The following is a 17,713-nucleotide window of genomic DNA, read 5'->3' as shown; positions in this document are numbered from 1 at the left end:
ACTCTTTGATGTGAAGGATGTCACGCATGGCGAGTCTTATTTTATTTATTTTAGTGGTTAGCGCGTTGACCTCACAGTGCAGAGGTCGTGGGTTCGATCCCGGCTCCGGCCTTCCTGTGTGGAGTTTGCATGAGCTCCCCGTGCCTGTGTGGGTTTTCTCTGGGTATTCTGGTTTCCTACCACATTCCAAAAGCACTCGACACTCAAAATTGTCCCTTGGTGTGAGTGTGAGGGCAGATGCTTGTTCGTCTCTGTGTGCCCTGCGATTGGTTGGCAACCGGTTCAGGGTGTCCCCCGCCGACTGCCCGTAGCTGGGATAGGCCCCCCCCCCGCGACCCCTGTGAGGGTAAAGCGGATCGGAAAATGGATGGATGGATGGATAATGTGGGAGTCTTCTGACACACATTGTACATTTGACCCAAATAAATCGGGGTTGAACCAAACCAAATTCATAAGTAAACAAGCAATTTCCAATCATCAGATGCGTAATGCTGTTTTTGTGCATAAAATAAGCTCTGAGCACCTTTTTTTTTTAACGGATGTGCCAGATGTTGAACGAGAAACGAGGGGTGGTGGAGTGGCGGGGATCTCGGAGGCTCAAGTCTGTGCAGCAGGTGACGGGATGCTTTCCAAAATCACATTATTGTGCTTTCAAAGTGATTGAAAATACATATTGTCATTTCAGGCGTTTTTTTTTTTTTTTTTTTTGTGTTCCTCTCCCAAAAAATAAATGGTTTTAGAGCATTGTGAGTGAGTTTTGAATGGTGGCCTCTTGTGTCCCCGGTGGCTGACCGCACTTGGAAGCCAGCGGTCTGGCGATGAGGCCTGAAAGTCAACCCGGTAATGGTGGAGATAATAGGTCCTTATGACTTTGACCCTTGAAACCTGTTCTTAGCAAGAAGTTTAGGAGTGGTCCCGGAGGAGCTGTCCGATACTAAGCGCGGAGGAGGCAGAGGAAGAATGGTCGGAGGAACTGCAACCCTTATTTGGCTCTAAGCGCATTCTTAGGAATGAATAAGACCCATGTATGCAACATTCAGGGAGCCGTATTTCTACCCTCAACCAATGAAAGGTTTATAGACTCTAACTAGAAAGACAAACCATTAAATCTAACACTTGTTTTAAACACAAAGATACTTCCCCCGGCCCCTTCGTACCGCTTCCGACATTACCCCTGGAACCCACCTCGCAGGAATGTCCAATGCTTTTTTTTTTTTTTTAAATCAAATGTTCATTAAATGCGCCCATAAAGTAACTTCCTCCCTAAGACCGTTAAAAGTAGCTACTAGCGCAAGTATGTGCAGCCCATGTGCAGGCTTGCGGTATATGGTGGGGTCGATGCAACAGCAATGGACACCAGATGGGGGTGCGATGTAGCGGGGGGGGGGGGGGGCGTGGGGGGTGGAGATGCTAGAATCAAATAACACATGCGGAATATTGTGTTTGTGAGCATATATCATCACACTGTTGCATCAACTCCAAAAGCCGAGTGCACATTTGGAAGTGATATTCAATTATGACCGTAATTTAACATTCGCGCAATGTTCTACACACACATACACACACACTGCCATCTTTTGTTGAACACACATTTGTTTTTTTTGCACCCACCAGGAAGCCCTTCAATAGTTGATTGAAAAAACAACTGGTGCACTGGTTTTCCATGCGAGCGTTTCATATGTCCGAGATTGAAAACCAACATTCCACGGTCCCGATGTGCGCACACTTTAAAAAAAAATTTTCGAGCATTTTGTGCAGCCTTGTGATCCCTCAAAACCCCCTTTTCCCTAATGCAAACACGGCAAAAAATGCAATCCGTCAAAACTGCGCAAATCTCGGGCTTGTTTTGTCTTCCACACATGTACACACACACACACACATACACACCTCCTCTTATGATCTGATCCCACCATTGTAGCCCCCTCACCCCCCGCCCCATGTCTTATATATATTCTAGCCTTCAGTTCAGGCTAGAAATGACAGTGCTTCCATCATAAAAACATTGCAAGCAGGAAGATATTGACACAGGTGTTCCTGCTTGAGACTGTCTCGCTGCAACACATGATATGTTTTGTTTCTGCCAGCCAGCCCATTCCCACTGTCTTAGTGAATAAGACTCTCAAGCTGTTTTCACTGTTCGCGTACGCTTTTGTTTGCCGCTGTGACACATTCCTAATTTCCACCTTGGGATTGTTTTTCTTTGATTCGTCCGGCGTTGAGACACAGCAATGACTCAGTCATGTGAGGGTGGAATTAATCTGTCTGAGCACGAGCTGGATGTGAACAGGTGGAGGTGTGTTTGTCTTAATTAATTTAAGTGCCAGTCGTTTTCTATTTTTGACCCCCCCCAGGGCCCGTTGGCATGGCTTCAGTCTCACACGTTTTTCGCGTGATCCCCGGGTAGCAAACCTCCGGATGAATCAACTGTAGGCTTCCCTTCTTTAATTCAGGCCATGTTCAGACCTGTAATTTGGTTCTCCGATACTGTCGAAAACAAAAAATGGTATCTGGTGCGTTTGGAATCAAACGTTCATTCCTACTGAACAAACCCGAGACATAAATTGTGTCCACATGCTAAAGGTGTTTCTGGGAATCGTATCCAACCCACAAATTCGCATTTTGTGTGCATGTTTTCGCCATTTAATGGAAATACATTTGTACTTGGTGTGCGTTTTAGACTTGCGTGCGTTTTTTGTGGCCACCAATTGTTTTCTTCTTTTTTTATCTCTTTTCACTTGAGCCCTTGTCTGCTGCACTTGAATTGACCTAAAAATTGCTCTTGATCATTTGGACTGGACGGCATATTGTATGAATCAATCATCACCTTCCCCGTTTTCGAGTTAGGTCGTGTTTGCACCTGTAATTTGGTTCTCTTGTCCAAGCCAAAGCAGAAAATGACACCGTTTTTTTTTTTTTTTTAATGCTCTACTTTGCATTCACACTGCCCCGTCTGCAATTTGACTTCATAAGGTTCTGTTTGAAACAACTACGGGCTTACCTACTTTATTCAAAGCCATGTTCCCATTCGTAATTTTGTTCTCTGGTCCGGGCCAAAACAGAAGATCAGACACTGCCTTTTTGCATCAGATAATTGGTCTTCATATTTAATGAAGGCGATGTCCACACCCTGTAATTTGGTTATCCGGTCTGGCCAAAGCCGTGGCATGACACTCACAATACAAAAAGGTGATGAAAAAAAATCGCACAGCAGTACAGTTTGTTTTGTTTCGTAGTATCGGGTCTTTTAACCAAAGCGGTCGAGTTAATTTGAGATGTTCGCAAATGAACAGAATATACCACAGCAGTTCACTTAAACCAAAGCTTTGACGCTTCAATCATAAATCCGGACAAATCTGACTCGAGTTCATTTTCAGCCAAAGCATTCACATTTGATCCAACTGAAAAATCGCAGCGGTGCGTCGACACCCGAAGCCTTCATATTTAATCCATCAGAAAGAGGAATCACAGAAGACTTCGTATGGACCAAGCTCAAAGCTATCAAGTGTGAACACACTTTTCTTCTGCTAATTTGACAAGGAAAAACACCGGGAACTGCTTTTCACAAGAGTCTTGGGGGTCTTTGCCGTCGTTCTTGGAAAACAAGCTCCGATGTTTTTCTAACCCTCCCACGGGAGTCTCTTGCGCTTGTGTAACTTGTCTCCGCCGTCCTATGACTGCACTTCGCTGCAGCAGCGGCACTCTGACCTCAGCCGACTACACTATTGTTGTTGCGCTCCAGTTACACTTACCATCAAGAGCTCACCGCTTGCTTTTGCAATCTTTGTAAGAAGACGCGCTTCTGCTGGCGTGTCGTGTGTATTTCTGTGTGTCACCGATGTTGGGGGGGTGGAGGGGGGGGGGGGGTGGAGGGGGGGGGAACTCGAGGCAGAGCATATTTTCTCACGATAAATACACATTTATTTACAAATAAAGTGGTTATGATAGAAATAAATACAAAATAGAAAAACATCTGCGCATTATACTTCATGTGGTATTGCACCCATTTGGAAATGTACATCAGAAATACATTTTTTTTTATCAAAACCAGTAAAAGGAATATATTCCTCTGATTAAAATATTTATTTCCCAACTTGACAGAGACATAAATATATTCATATTATATGCTTCTTCCAGGATAGCTCTGTTTGTGTCTTTTCATATAAATAACGTCTTCATTGGGAAAACCGGGTGTCCATCATCACCCTTTTTGATGTCTCTTTTTTTGACGACTTTTTGACACCTTCCGCCTGTAACCCGCTTTCTCATTCTCACCGGCAGCCGCATCCCTCGACCACCATGTCCTGATAGTTTTTAAGGATGACCTTCTCGTATTCATCCAGGTAAAGCAGAGAGATGGGGCTCAGTTCGGTAGGCACGCAGCACGCCTTCGGGATGTTGGAGTTCACAGAGTTGACCAGCGTCTGCACGATGGCGTGGTTGGTGGAGTTGAGGTGGTCCGCCAGGGGGAAGGGACACTCCCCGTGGCAGTAAAAGGCGTGGTAGCCCGGGGGCGCCACTATCCACTCGTTCCAGCCCACATCGCTGAAGTCCACGTATAGCGCGTGCCTCTTGCAGTTGGCTTTGTGCTGGTGCTTCCGCCGCTGTTTGCGCAGCGTGGCCTGGCGCTTTTCTCGCGTGTGCAGCACCGAGTCCCCGCGCCCGTCGTGGCCGTACGTCACCAGCAGAGGCCTGGCTTGAGGCCATGAGTCCTGGTCCTGGTGCAGGGACCTGCTCACCCGCACGTGCCTGCCGCGTCGACGGGCGTGCTCGTCGCTGGCCTGTCGGTCCTCCGGGTGGCGCACCTCCACCATGAAGCCGTGGTTGCGACCTTTCCCGGAAGTCCACTGCGACACAGCGGGGCTCACGTCGAAGCTTTCCCACCGGCTGAAAGAGTCCTTCACCAACCGGGTGTCTAGCAAGCGAACTAGAGGCTCCCCGTCGCCGCCAGATTTGGGCGTGCCGAATATCTCGTAAATGTTGATGCGATGGAAGCCGGCGGCCGCCGAGCTGACGTTTGCGGAGCCGTTGTTGGGGCCGGTGGTTGTGACGCCCTTGACTTGGTCCCTGTAGATGCGAAGCTCTGCCGACGTGATGCGCTCCTCTTCTGGGACGGAAGTGAGGTTGAAGTAGAACCGCTGGGTGGTTTTGCCTTTCAGACTGGCCAGGGCCTCCATCGACTCTAGAAAAGACAGCGCAGATTGAGCTAATTTGGCAGAGGTAGACCGTCAGGGCCAAACTGACCTACAGTACATTTTACATGAACATTTTCGAGAGTTTTTTTTTTTTGTCTAATTAGGTTGTTACCACGTGAATCTAATCCGACGGGGGCCGTTGGAATCGGGAGTGCTGGCCAATGGAATTGAAACTATATTAGCAATGGGGACCGTTTCTTTCACCAGCCACATTCACAAGACCAACTAGATTTCGTCGATAAGTAATCGGCATCTCTGGCAAGTTCTTACCCAAATATTGATTATAAACTGCTGCAGATGATAGAAGTGGCATCGTACCATATTGTTTTTGATATAGGACCAAGAAGTGGATGAAGATGTGTAAATCCACACTGAAAGCTTTTTTTTTTTAAATTTCATCTTTAACTCATTCACTCCCAAAGACGTTTTTAAACGTCTTTTCAGACTTGGTCCAGAATTGGCTGGTACTGAACTGCTACACGCTGGTTTCTCTCGCGGTCAAGTTGTCGCACAAACAAAACTAGACAGGCGTGACTTTAATCGATGGACAGTTACCATAGCAACCACAGAGAGTCAAGGAAATCCACCTGTAAATGCTCCGAAGTTCAGTGTCAAGGCGACTGTTTCGGCAGCCGTACATTAATCCTCAGACAACACACAGGATTCATTTAGCTCGGGATCAGGACCGTTTTAGAGAGACTTGGAGTGGTTGTTCCTTGAAAGTGCATTTAGAGCAGCCACGTTATTATGACTGCCCCGAGGCATGGCTAAGATAGCACGGTATATAGACTCATTGGTTTTTCCCTCCTCGCTGCGTAAGTGACACAAATTATAGTGCGGCGTGCAATTTTCTGCGCCGCAATCCCGCTTTGAACTCTTACTTGTGAGCATGACGAGCCGCGATGTGCACACGTCGTTGCAAACTTTGAACGACGCGCCCCATCGTTCAAAGAAGCCGTTTCGGAAATTCCACCATCTCATCCTAAAGCTCCCACCAGAGGCACAAAGACCTCAATTAGGCGTATCACTCCTTATTTGATGTGGTGAGGGGGGGGAACCCCAACTGCCCCCACTCTACCTTGTCTCTCCTTCCTACTCGCCCCCCCCCCCTCCCCGAATCCCAAATCCTCCTGCTCTCCGTGTTCCAAATCCTCTTTGCTCCGTCTCGCTCTCTGTCACGCCGTCTTTAGCTCCCTCCTCCTCCTCCTCCTCAGCAAACAAGTCCGGGCTTGTTAGAAACGTGCGACTTGTAGATTGCGTTGATCAACATTCCTAATTTCTTTTCAGGCTCCCGTGCCGAAACAAAACGGGCAGTGTCGCTTTGGGTTTTTTTTTTTTTATGTCGCCATACCGTTTTACGCAGCTGCTTTTTATTCCTGGATCTTGACTGCAAGTGAAACCGAGGACTGTATCTGAGCAAAGCGATGATGATAAACAGATGTGTCAATCATCGGAAGACAATTGTATTTTTGGAGCCCTTGTCAGTTATGACACCTTTTGAATCTTAATCAGGTTTTGCCCTTTCGAGATCTGGCCTACGCTATAACCTGAAATCGTCATCTGTTCGCTCCCTATTCAGGGGTTCTTGGTCCTCATCTGATCTGGCCTTCCTAATTGTTCTCATTTTTAACTTCTGGCACCCTTGGTTACCTACCCTAACTTTTCTTCTCGACACTCAAACCAGAATTTTGTCCCCCTAACAGCACCCCTGGGTGTAATCCACCCAACAGAGCTTTCAGAGGTTTCCTGGTCCTTAACCAGGCTAGTCACCACTTTTGCCCCTTCTTCAAAAGCACCACCAATCACCTGCAGAGGTTCCTGATCCTAAACTGGTCTGCCCTACCCCCTCATCAGAATTCTCATCCGCCTAAGCTTTTTCTTCTAACAGCAGCAGACTACGGTTCCAGTCCCCTGCATGGGTTCCTGGTCCTCAACCGGTCTGGCCTACCCTCAAACCAGAATAGTCATGACTTCCGACCCACTTAGTTTTCTCCTCTGGAGAGGTTACGGATCCTCATCTAGTCCGGTAACAAATCGTGATGACTTTTGCACCTTTCTCTCGTCCGTGCCGGCCCTCTGCTCGGTTTCCTGGTCCTCAGCTGGTCTGGACTACACTCAAGTCTGGCTTGTTTGCGGCGTTTCTGAGTGTCGCACCCGAGTAAACGCAAACGCCGCCCTCCAAACCGCCCCAGAGGTCTCTGCGTTTCACCGCCTATGTCACTTTAACGTGCCACCAAACACTACTTTTGGGGATTAAGTGGTCGTTGCTATTATTTTAATATCGCATTGCGGCAAGTCGAATGATTTCACATTTAAAAGACACTTTAAGTAGCTCAACACTCAAATCGGCAGTAAAATGAACCGAAAAACCAAGAATTCATCTAATCAGGGTAGTAACGGACGTTTTAACGACGCAGGAGCATTTTTGAGGAATGGTGCAACGTGGAGAAGAGGTTATTTGGACAGGATAACAATTTGGAATTGCGTCTGGCTGCATGACGCATTTGCCTTAATGCCATGTTGTGGGTTGCTGAAGTAACCCGGGGCCCGAGCGATCATCTGCGCAAAGGCCAACGGCACTCTTTATCCCGCTCCTGCGGTGCGTGTCTGGAAAAACTGTTTTCAGAGGCGTACTGCAAACACCATCAATTATTAAGTAACAAATTCACCCCTCAGGGACTCCACGGCCACTTGGATATGTTTTGAAGCTCTCGCTACGGCCGTGGCCAGCGGACATGGTAAAAGTACTGACGCTGGACTTCGTTAGAAGTCGAGATATTTGTGGGGAAGAAATAAGAGCACGAATTCGACTCTTTTACTGAAGTGAAAAGTATCGAAGTTTGTTCCAATTTTAGAATTGAATTGAAATCGAATGCCAGAAGCAGCAAGTTGTTGTTTTTTTCCGGCTGTCACAAAACAACGCGTTTGCCACGACTCAATTTTGGAGCCACCGTCAAACGAAATCTCTTAAATAAGGCTACGGAAGTGGAATATCTTGCTTCGTCATCATCGTTTGTCCCTGCTCATGTTCCTCCATGTCACCGCTGTAACAGTTTTTTTTTTCTGCCATATAACGACACAAGACCTTAACTCATTCAGTACCAGACAATTCTGGACCAAGTCTAAAAAGACGTTTAAAAACGTCTTTGGGAGTGAATGAGTTAATCAATCAAGATCGAAATGGTAGTTAACAACCTCTGCCGGGAAGTTAACAAATTAAGGAGAAGAAAGGACAGATAGTTGTTTTCAAGTACGTGGTCAGAAAATGTAATCCTCGAGTACAGTTTTGAAGTATTTGTTACTTCCCAGAAGTGGAAGCCAGACGCCCCCCCCCCCTCTCCATGTTTGCTCAAAGGCCTTGCGTCACAACCTTTTTTTTTTAAGTGTCCCCAAAACTTGCATTAACAGTGTAAATAAATTAAGACGCATGTCACCTTGCGGATGACTAAAAAGGTGCTGTAAAACAACCGAGTGCTCTGAAGTCAGCGTGCTGACACCCTGAGTCACGTTTAAGTACATGTTTGGGCTGTCTGAGAGAGCCCAGGAGCTGGAGGCTGACAGGTCGAGGTATTCGCTAATACGCACCTTCGTGGTGAAAGCTTCTAATCGTGTTGGCCTCGCTGGCTGCCCTCTCGGCGTGCCTTCCCATGTTCTTGGGCCGCCGGGCACTGTGGTCGCCGTTGGCCGAGTGCATGCGGTACAGGTCCACCATGTACCGCGGGACCACGGCGTGCTTGCCTGGCGACGGCCTGCGTTTCAGGCCAAACATGCTGAGGAGCCGTAACTCAAACTCGTGCAGGGCGCCCGCAGATTGCTGCGGGCTGTGCCGGCCCGACTCGCTGCCGTACCGCCTTCGGCCCACCTCGGGGATGAGTCCCGTCGCGCCTTCCATCAACACCTGAGCCATAAGCAGTACCATGAGAGAGCCGACCACGGTGACCATGATCAGTCAGTCCCTGCGGAGGAGAAAGTGGACGTCCTGTCAATTTGCCGAGCGACATGGAAGAAAGGGGGAAGACACCTCGTCGCTTTGAGGTGGCAGCGGCGGCGGTTGGCAATTAATCATCGGCATGAAGTCTGATCTCTAAGATGAAGATGGAGGAAGTCTATGAAGGACAGGAAGGGCAAATCAAAGAAGTCTCCAATTAGAAATACGCCGAAGGAATGCAGGCGAGTGGAGATCAGAAGAGGCATGAAAGAGTCTTTTCGAAGAGGGGGTGGGGGGGGGGGGTGAAGAGGGGAAAAAAAAAAGAGAAGGGGAAAAAAAAAGTTAGGAAAAGAAGAAGCCCAGCCTGCCAGCCGGCCGGGTGCTACAAGCGTCAATTTGCGGAGACTTTGACTGTATAATCATAAGGGATAGGGTTACTTCAAGAGGCTTGCAGGTGTTAGATCTGACGTGCACCACCGGGGCCAGATGTACAACACATCTAAAAAAAACAACTGCCTGCAAAGGAAAAGTGCACTTTAACCACACTTTTTCCACTTCCCTGCCTCATTGAAGAGCATCAATACATGCAAAGCGTGATAAAAGTCACTCGGAGATTTGAACTCACACGCTCAAGTCTTGTTTTATTATTATTATTTTTTTTTTCTTACCTGACGAGGAAGCGTTGTGTCCGGTCGTCGTTCCACCGTTGGGCTCCGATAAAGTCCACATGAAGTCGCGTTAAATCCACGCTGCTTCTCCGCGGAGGACCACAGACAGACAGCCCGACACCCTCACTTGTCCGCTCGCGCACATAATGTCACGCGCCGGCTCGGTTCTCTCTACGATTTGTCCTTTTTACGCACACACACACACACACACACACACACACACACACAAAAAGAAGAAAAACCAGAGCACCAAACGCGTTCTTGTCACGAGGAAGTTTTTGCGCGCAAGAGGGAGCGATCAAAGTCGAACGCGTCTCGGTAGAACATCTTCCCAACAACGAAAAAGCGTGTCAAAGTCTGGAAGCAAAGTGGACTTGGGTGCGCTCCGGAGCGGCGTTGGATGGTCGCGTCGTGCGCCACCGACGGAGTGCTGCGATTGATTGGCTCCTTCCCCTCGACCGGCCACTCTTTTTGTCGTCCGGTGATGTCACCGAGGGGCTGTCAATCACATGGCCGCCCATGAAAGCGCCTCCCGCGGACTTTTAGCCCTCGGGCGAACGGGCGGGGTGGTAGTAGTAGTGGTGGTGGTGGGTGCGAGACTCACACCCAAGCCAACTTTTTTTTTCCGCCTCTTTTTTTTTTCTTTTACCGTGTCAAATAAACACATGAGAGTCAGTGACACCCCCCCACCCCCTCCGTTTTTTTTTTTTTTTTGGAAGGCCTTCTGGTTTCTCACCCGGGGGGCTTTTATGATAAGGAAAAGCTACAATAGCACTTAAAACAATGTAAATTTGGATTAGCACCAATTTGGGAACCTTTCGAGATACAGATCTTCTGCTTCTTTCTGAAGTGGACTAACATTCATGCATTATTAATAGGATTAAAAACCCCCAAAAATGTTAGATATGTTTCCGGTGAATATGAAATAGATTTGACTCCACCACTCAAACTATATCAATACAAATCAGCGATAAAATTGTCCTGTCGAAAATTTAGCAAGTTGCAATATTACTTTGGATGTGGGATGAAGTGAGTTAAGTTGGAACCAAATGCTCGACCTGTCAGTACCTGCTCCATTGGTACAAGGTGAGAATTTTAGCCACATTTGTGTTGAGTATAGGCTGGAGATTTAATTTTTGATTTTTTTTTTCCTTTCTTCGTCCCCATTAAAAAAAAAAAAATCCACCATTGATCCCCTTTAGCGGGGCCCATTAGGCCATAATAGTTGGGCCAGGCGGTTGTTATGGCCAAAGCGGCTGTTCTGTTTTCATCCAGGGTGATGGCAATAGATTAAAGCCCGCAAAGATTCACAAGATACTGTATCTTTGTCTCCTGCCAGGATAATAACATTTGATGAAGGATAATCCCAGATCATCCACTTTGCAATTAAAATACAGATATAGGCCTCTGGTTGCATAACGTTAGTCACCTCAGCAGCAAACTTCTTACGTGTTTGCTGTTGGGATCTTAGCGATGGCTCCCAAAGCAATTGCAACACAATAGTGAATATGACGCAAAAAAGGATATATACAGTATATATAAAATGTGTGTGTGTGTGTGTGTGTGTATACATACACAATTTTCTATTAGCCAGGTTTTAGCCTTTGGAGGTTACACCTCATGCACAAGTCGGCACGCTCACTTCATGCCGTATTTACTGTTTTTCACTTTTTTTTTTTAATATTTATGCCCTACTATTGTTTTTCATACAAATATTTACAGTAATGACAGTAACAGTCTGCATGCTTGTTTCAGTACAGGGGGGGGGGGGAATTCAAACATGGCACATAGCAACATTCCGAACTGTTTTCATTTTTTAAATATATTTTTTTTAGCCCTGGAGAACCCATGGGGTCAAATTTGGCCCCTATAAATTCTGCTACTCAAATGCTACCCTTAAATCCCAAAGGGTCAAATTTGGCCCTAATCCTAAATTAGGATTAAAGCAGTAAATATTTGGAAAAAAAACATATATTTTGGTGTTCATGGAACATATAGCAGTCATTTCATGTAAAATTCATCATTTTCCAAAGAAGAAAAAGGTTCTTGGGTTATCCAGGGTTAAAGTATGATATCTATTTTTTTCCCATGACTTGCGTTCCATTCCTTCTCCTCTTGTCGAGTTTGAAGTAAACCACAATCGGCGCTTCATTCTTTGCATGACAACCGAGCGCGAACGACCAGCAGACAACCGCCACCATCGCTGCTCTACTTCTTTTCCCTCCAGCGTGCATTTGTTTGTATATGCGATCCACAAATATTCCCTGAACAAAAACACAAGGTCAGACCGGAGGGGCTCCCACACAGAGCTCGCTTGCGCTATAAAAGTGAAGGGCTTCAGAGTGGTTTACTTTTCTTCCAGCCGTGTTTTTCCCCGGTGCTACGAATGAGTGGGGAAACATCATTCAAGTGAAATGCAGCTCTGTCAAAACAAGCGCGTCTTATAGCTTTTCCCACACTCTCATTCCAATCGGGAACATCTTCATACGTCATATTCAATTTTTTTTGACAGCGAGGAGAACCCCTTCATTGTGCGAACTGGGATTTTTAACACCCCAACTGTTAACTAGTATGTAGCAAGTACTAATTACTGCGATTATTTACATCGTCGTCAAAAAAAATGATTGGCCAGGAGTTTGTTTGTTTCATTCTTCCATTTTTGTTTGTCAGTTTATCCTCTCCCTGGACACCTCGTTAGGTCGTTCATTTATGTCGCGGATAAGCTATCGAAGTTTGCTCGGCAGTGTTGCCCTTTCAATCAACGTGTAATTGGATCAGCGCGGAGACTGAGATTAGATAACGGTGTCATATCTGTCTCGAACAATGACATCCGCGGTATCGGACTGCGGAGGAGGGGCAGGGGGGCGGGGGGGAGCTCAAGATTGAAGCCGCTCTGGTTCTGTCGCATCGGCATGCAAATCGAACTAACTCCATCTGAAATACTGTGATGTCGAGACATCTGATAAAAATCCATTCGGCCTCCAACGATATATCATTCGGACTTTTCAAAATGTTCGTGTCGTGCTTGTCTGCCTCATCCTTTTTACAAAAAAAAAAAATTCTGCTGAGTTCACAAGTTTGTTTGCAGAGGAAGACGTGAGGCAGTTACAACACACTTCCTGTCCATTACATAATATGCTCTGACCCTGTACCAAACGGAAGGCACCCTAACATATAGTACCATTAAAAAAAAAAGTGAGGGTTCCTGTTGGGATTCACTCTCCATCTATCCATCCATTGTCATCTAAATTGATGATCCTCATTTGGATAGCAGGAAAACTGTAGTCGATGCCACCTTACTGGACTGGTCGCTGGCGCATACGAGGTGTGTCAGCAAAGTTCCAGGACTGGCGTCATCGAAGATAGAAAGAGGAACCAAAAATATATATATCTCACATCCTGTGAGTAGGGAGGTTGTTCTAACACTGAAATGTTCTTCTTGACCATAAATTGTCCGAGGCTCAGCGGATTGTGAGCAGGCAGGTTGTCATGGTGTCAACTCTCGCCTCTTCTCCTGCACAGAAAAAAACAGTAGCATCATCTCTTTGTCGACCGGTTGTTCAGCTGGCACATTGAAGGGGAAAACTTGAAGCTTGCGTTTGACTTTTTTTTTTTTCAGTCTCCCGCATAAAGACAAACAAGCATGACATTTACAATAATGTGTTAATTCCAAATGCATTTTTGTGGTCGGGTGAGGGAATTGAGAAATCCAATTGGTTGCTTTATCTTGTGGAAGACTTGCTGAAAATGTAGTGAGATCTTCCATGTGTGTGTTCCACGTGTACGTTTTGGTCTGGATGCGGATGGTACACCACTGGCTTGTCATCACCTACATTCCACGAGTCGGGGGCGGTTTGTGGGGAGAGGGTGGGGGCGGCTGAAGCCCTGAGATGACACCGCAAGATCCAACCATTAGCCTTTCACCTGCTGTTAACAGCAACTTGGCCGGACTCACGGCCTGCATTCCTCCGCCTTGAGCCAGATGGGCTTTTTTACACTCTCGAATATGACCTGCTATGAAATCGATTTGGCTGTGCGTTTGCTGTTGTGACTTCTCTAATTTGATTGTCTTTTTTTTTTTTTCCGGGGAGAAATGATTCAAAGTGGAACGCGGAGAAGCACGTCTAAGGCGAGCACATTTGTGCGGCGCGAATGGGAGGCTGGTGGGTGGAAGTGGGACAGATGCCATATAGGTTGTTCCCGAAATGGAAAAGCCGCTAGTGTCAGAGACGGCCGGCAATAAAAAAATAAAAAATAAATAAATAAAAATGAGACAGAGTCAATATTTATGGACACCGAACATGTGGCACGCTTCTCTTCCCCACTAATTTGAGCAACAAGTCCATCTCCAGATTATACGGCCCCCTTGCAGATCACAGGCAACCAAGGCTCCCAAAAAGTGCGTGCCAAAGAACGCGCTGACGTTGGTCACGCGCTACAAACGGCGCATAATTTAGCGAGCTGTTTATTTGTTTGTGGCTTCTTTTCCATGACACTCTTAATCTTCACGCTCGGCCTGTAATTATAAGCATCCACTGCAACCTCCAAAGTCGAACTCCAACTGAAAGGAGTTGAAGCAAATTTTCTGGTGAAAAAAAATATAAAAATCTGCACCATAAGTGAAATCGGGTGTCGCGGTATAGCCGAGTGGAAAGCACGCCTGCCTCACAGAGAACCGGTTCTGGGTTTGAACCGAGGCTGCGGCCTTCCCGCGTGGTGTTTGCATTATTATCCGAGAACCAGCGCGGCTTCTCTCAGGGTACGCCGGCTTTGTCCAACAATCGGAAAACTTGCATGTTAGCTTCTTTGAAGACCCATTGAATGTGACTGGGTGTGTACCTTGCGACATGACTGCTGAGTGACCTGCCAGTACCGAATTTCAGATTCCGATTTTTTTTTTTCAGTACAGTACTGAGGTAGTCCAGAGTTCCAATGTGGATCTTATAGACACTGCACATGAAGCGTCATTTCTTTACTTCATGTGGCCTTCTTGATAACATGCAAATAGGAATGGTATCGAGATGCGTGCCCCATTTAGCATGAGAGAGAGAGAGAGAGAGAGCGCTCTAAGTATAGGGATGTGCCCTTTTGAATGCAGCTCCACTCATAAAGAGCCCACGCGTCACTCAATTATACGTCTGCATGATTAGAAGCTTGGGCTCTACGTAAACAGCCCGCGTAAAAAAAAATAAATAAAAAAAAATTACATTTGACCACTCAACGGCCCGAGCAGCTGTTTACAGGCAGAGGAATGGGAAGCACTTAGCGAGTCTGCTGCTCAATATCTGTGGAAGTGTGTCAGTTTGCTCTTTCTACTTACAGTAGAAACCTCCAAAAGTCCCAATGCCCTTAAAAGTCGTATGGGGGGGGGGGGGGGGGAGTCACATAAATCTGACCTTCAAGAAGCCTTGGTTTGGAATGTAGCATCGCAATCACGCAAACACAAAAAGCCAAGCAAGAACATCCCAATATTCAAGTGACCTTCACTCCAAAACACCAACAAGGTTTTTAATCACTTTCCCCACCGAGGTGAAAATGCGTCATGTGTAATGTGGCTCATTCATCATGGATGCCCGGGACTCATAAACATGATGCACCCCCCCCCGAACATCTTCACTTTCAATTTTTAAAAAAATTAAACAAAATATTTTTTTAAACGCATCGCCATCTCACAGGCCAAGATTACGGTCCGATGTAGCGCTTGGTGTTTTATCAGCATGCCTGATGACACACAGAACAGTGCCGAGGTTTACGCCGAGCCCAGAATCTAATATCAGACTAAGCAAGGTCAGATTGTCGATACGGTTTGAGGTTAAATAAAACCAATGACACTAAACAAGCTTGCTGTTGATTACGTAACCTGTAAACATGGCACTTGGGCTTCATGGGTAGGGAAGGGGGGGCTTCTGTTCCTACGAAAACCGACCTTAACCGACTTTGTACATTAACCGTAATCGACCTCGTCGCCATCACTGGCCATGCATTTTACAGACTACTTTTACGTAACAGCAACATATTTTATTTTCCCAAATTGCATCGAAAACACGATTGAAATGTCACGCAATCCGACAAATAGCACAAATACGTGACAGTAATTGAGCCCCATTTGACACCATTTCCCGTTTACAGCAGAAAGCGCTTTTGACAGCATCTCGGACAAGCTTTCACTTTCGTCAAATTGGAATTCGTTCTATTTCTGTGACAAATGAATGGTGCAACCGACTTCTGAGGGGCCGCTGTATGTATTTGAGCAGAGGGTTATCAATTTTGGGCGTTAGTCTGGTTGGCCGGTACCACGTTTCCCAGCTGCGCTTGGCCACATTTGAGCTATGCGCAAACCTGGCCTTCACACCGCCCAAGTTCGTCCTCAGCTCTGCAATTCTCCCGTCGTTTCATTCAGCCGCTGTCTTGCTACATCTGATCGCGTCCGTCGGGCCTACGCAGCAGTCAGGGGGCGGGAGAACAAGAAGAAGAAGAAGAAGGAGGCTCGTCGGCTACAGGGAGGACCTGATTGTGCTCTGGCATCCGCAGAATGACATTATAGCGGCGTGGTTTGACGATAATAATAATCCTCGGCGCAGCTGTATAAACATTGAACTGACATCCACTCCCTGGGCACGCCGTATGTATCTTTAACTTTGTCTGATGCAACTATTAGTGTCTCCGCCCAGCTGGCCAAGCCTCCCTCTTGGGCAATATTCCATCCCCATTTGTAAATTGCCATAAATGTCATTGGAAAATGGATGTTCGCTTCACATCGCGTCGGAAGTGAAGGGAAAGCGCACCGTGTGACAAGTACGAGCGTGTCATTGACTCTCTTAAGTGTGGGAAGTCCTTGTTTGATTTTCTTCAGGCAATGACGCCCCCCACCCCACCCTCACTGTCTAGCGTATTTCCTGGTAACGTTTGTCTCCATTCGTGGCACTTTGTGTAAATATTTATGGGACTAAACTAACTCTTCTGTATACAGTAACCCCTCTTCCACACACAATCTCTTGCGGAATGCCATCTAATTGGCGGTTTCCTCTGTTTATCCGCTCTCCGTATGGCGGAGTGATGTACAATCAGGTGAAGATAAAGCCGTCAATTGAAAAGGAAATCAAATGAGGTTCATCATGCACACTCCTCGCCGCCCCCCCACCCCCACCCCCCACGCACACACACCACCGCGTCTGTAATTCACATGCTAGATTACCATTACGTGTCGTTTGTGTTTGTGATATAATAAACAGACTCCAGATGGCTCTCGGGGTAAGATGTATAGTTCCAGAAGCCAGGCGGTGGAGAACTGCCGTATGACTCCACTTGGGCTCCTTTTCTGTTCTGTCTCATCGCAACCACGAGGAAATAGCAATTAAAGCTTCCCAGGTCGGGGGATTAATGCGTGTAGTGTCCCCTTCAATAAAACCGCATGACTAAGATTGGACAAATCCGAGGCCTAGCGAGAAGCAGTTCAAACTGTCTGACTCGGGTTGCCTAAGCCCCAACACATCCTTGACACTGTGCAGCCATGTATGTAAACGGAAGGCAGGAAACGAGATCTGCCAATTTTCGCTCTAACCACACGACGCTGTGTTTTTGTATATGTCTATGTAACAAGTAGACAAGTCTATAGACTGGTTTTGATCCAAAAGTCCGTGAAAACACATACAGTGGTACCTTGACTTTATTTTGTTCTATGACCGCGCTCATAACTGAATTTATTCAAATAAATAAAAGACCCCCCCCCCCCACCCGCTGAAATGAATTGAGATTAGTTCCAGACGTCACGCAAAGCACGATATGTCATTTTTATTAAATACATAGCACTGTACTTTATAAAAATAAGATCAAAAAAACCTTTAGCAGTCTTTACATTGTCTTGTATTTAGGGTGCCAAGCGAACTTGGTTCACTGAAAAAAAAAAAACTTTGTCAGTTATTTGC

The 17,713-nt window shown here is 46.5% G+C and overlaps 1 protein-coding gene across 1 annotated transcript; it reads right to left on the bottom strand.

Annotated features, from left to right (window-relative positions):
• Nucleotides 1-3,920: 3,920 nt before the first annotated feature.
• Nucleotides 3,921-10,245, bottom strand: LOC147187656 (bone morphogenetic protein 2-like). Its single transcript, XM_086100966.1, has 3 exons — nucleotides 9,789-10,245; nucleotides 8,778-9,148; nucleotides 3,921-5,179 (listed from the first exon to the last, which is right to left on the bottom strand). Exons 2-3 carry the CDS (start codon nucleotides 9,133-9,135, stop codon nucleotides 4,269-4,271), a joined length of 1,269 nt encoding a protein of 422 aa, XP_085957092.1. The 5' UTR covers nucleotides 9,136-9,148; nucleotides 9,789-10,245; the 3' UTR covers nucleotides 3,921-4,268.
• Nucleotides 10,246-17,713: the final 7,468 nt, after the last annotated feature.

This window comes from Hippocampus guttulatus, chromosome 20 (genome assembly GCF_054856545.1).
Source record: "Hippocampus guttulatus isolate MCC_2025c chromosome 20, RoL_Hgut_1.0, whole genome shotgun sequence".
In the NCBI taxonomy this organism is placed as follows: Eukaryota; Metazoa; Chordata; class Actinopteri; order Syngnathiformes; family Syngnathidae; genus Hippocampus; species Hippocampus guttulatus.
This window is presented reverse-complemented; position numbering and strand designations above follow the sequence as displayed.

What these genes read in the sequence shown, in the direction of transcription:
- LOC147187656 (XM_086100966.1), bottom strand. Translation starts at nt 9,135, where the DNA reads ATGGTCACCGTGGTCGGCTCTCTCATGGTACTGCTTATGGCTCAGGTG. An exon ending in TAGAAGCTTTCACCACGAAG is followed by an intron (nt 5,180 to 8,777) that starts GTGCGTATTAGC and finishes TGTCTTTTCTAG; the next exon opens with AGTCGATGGAGGCCCTGGCC.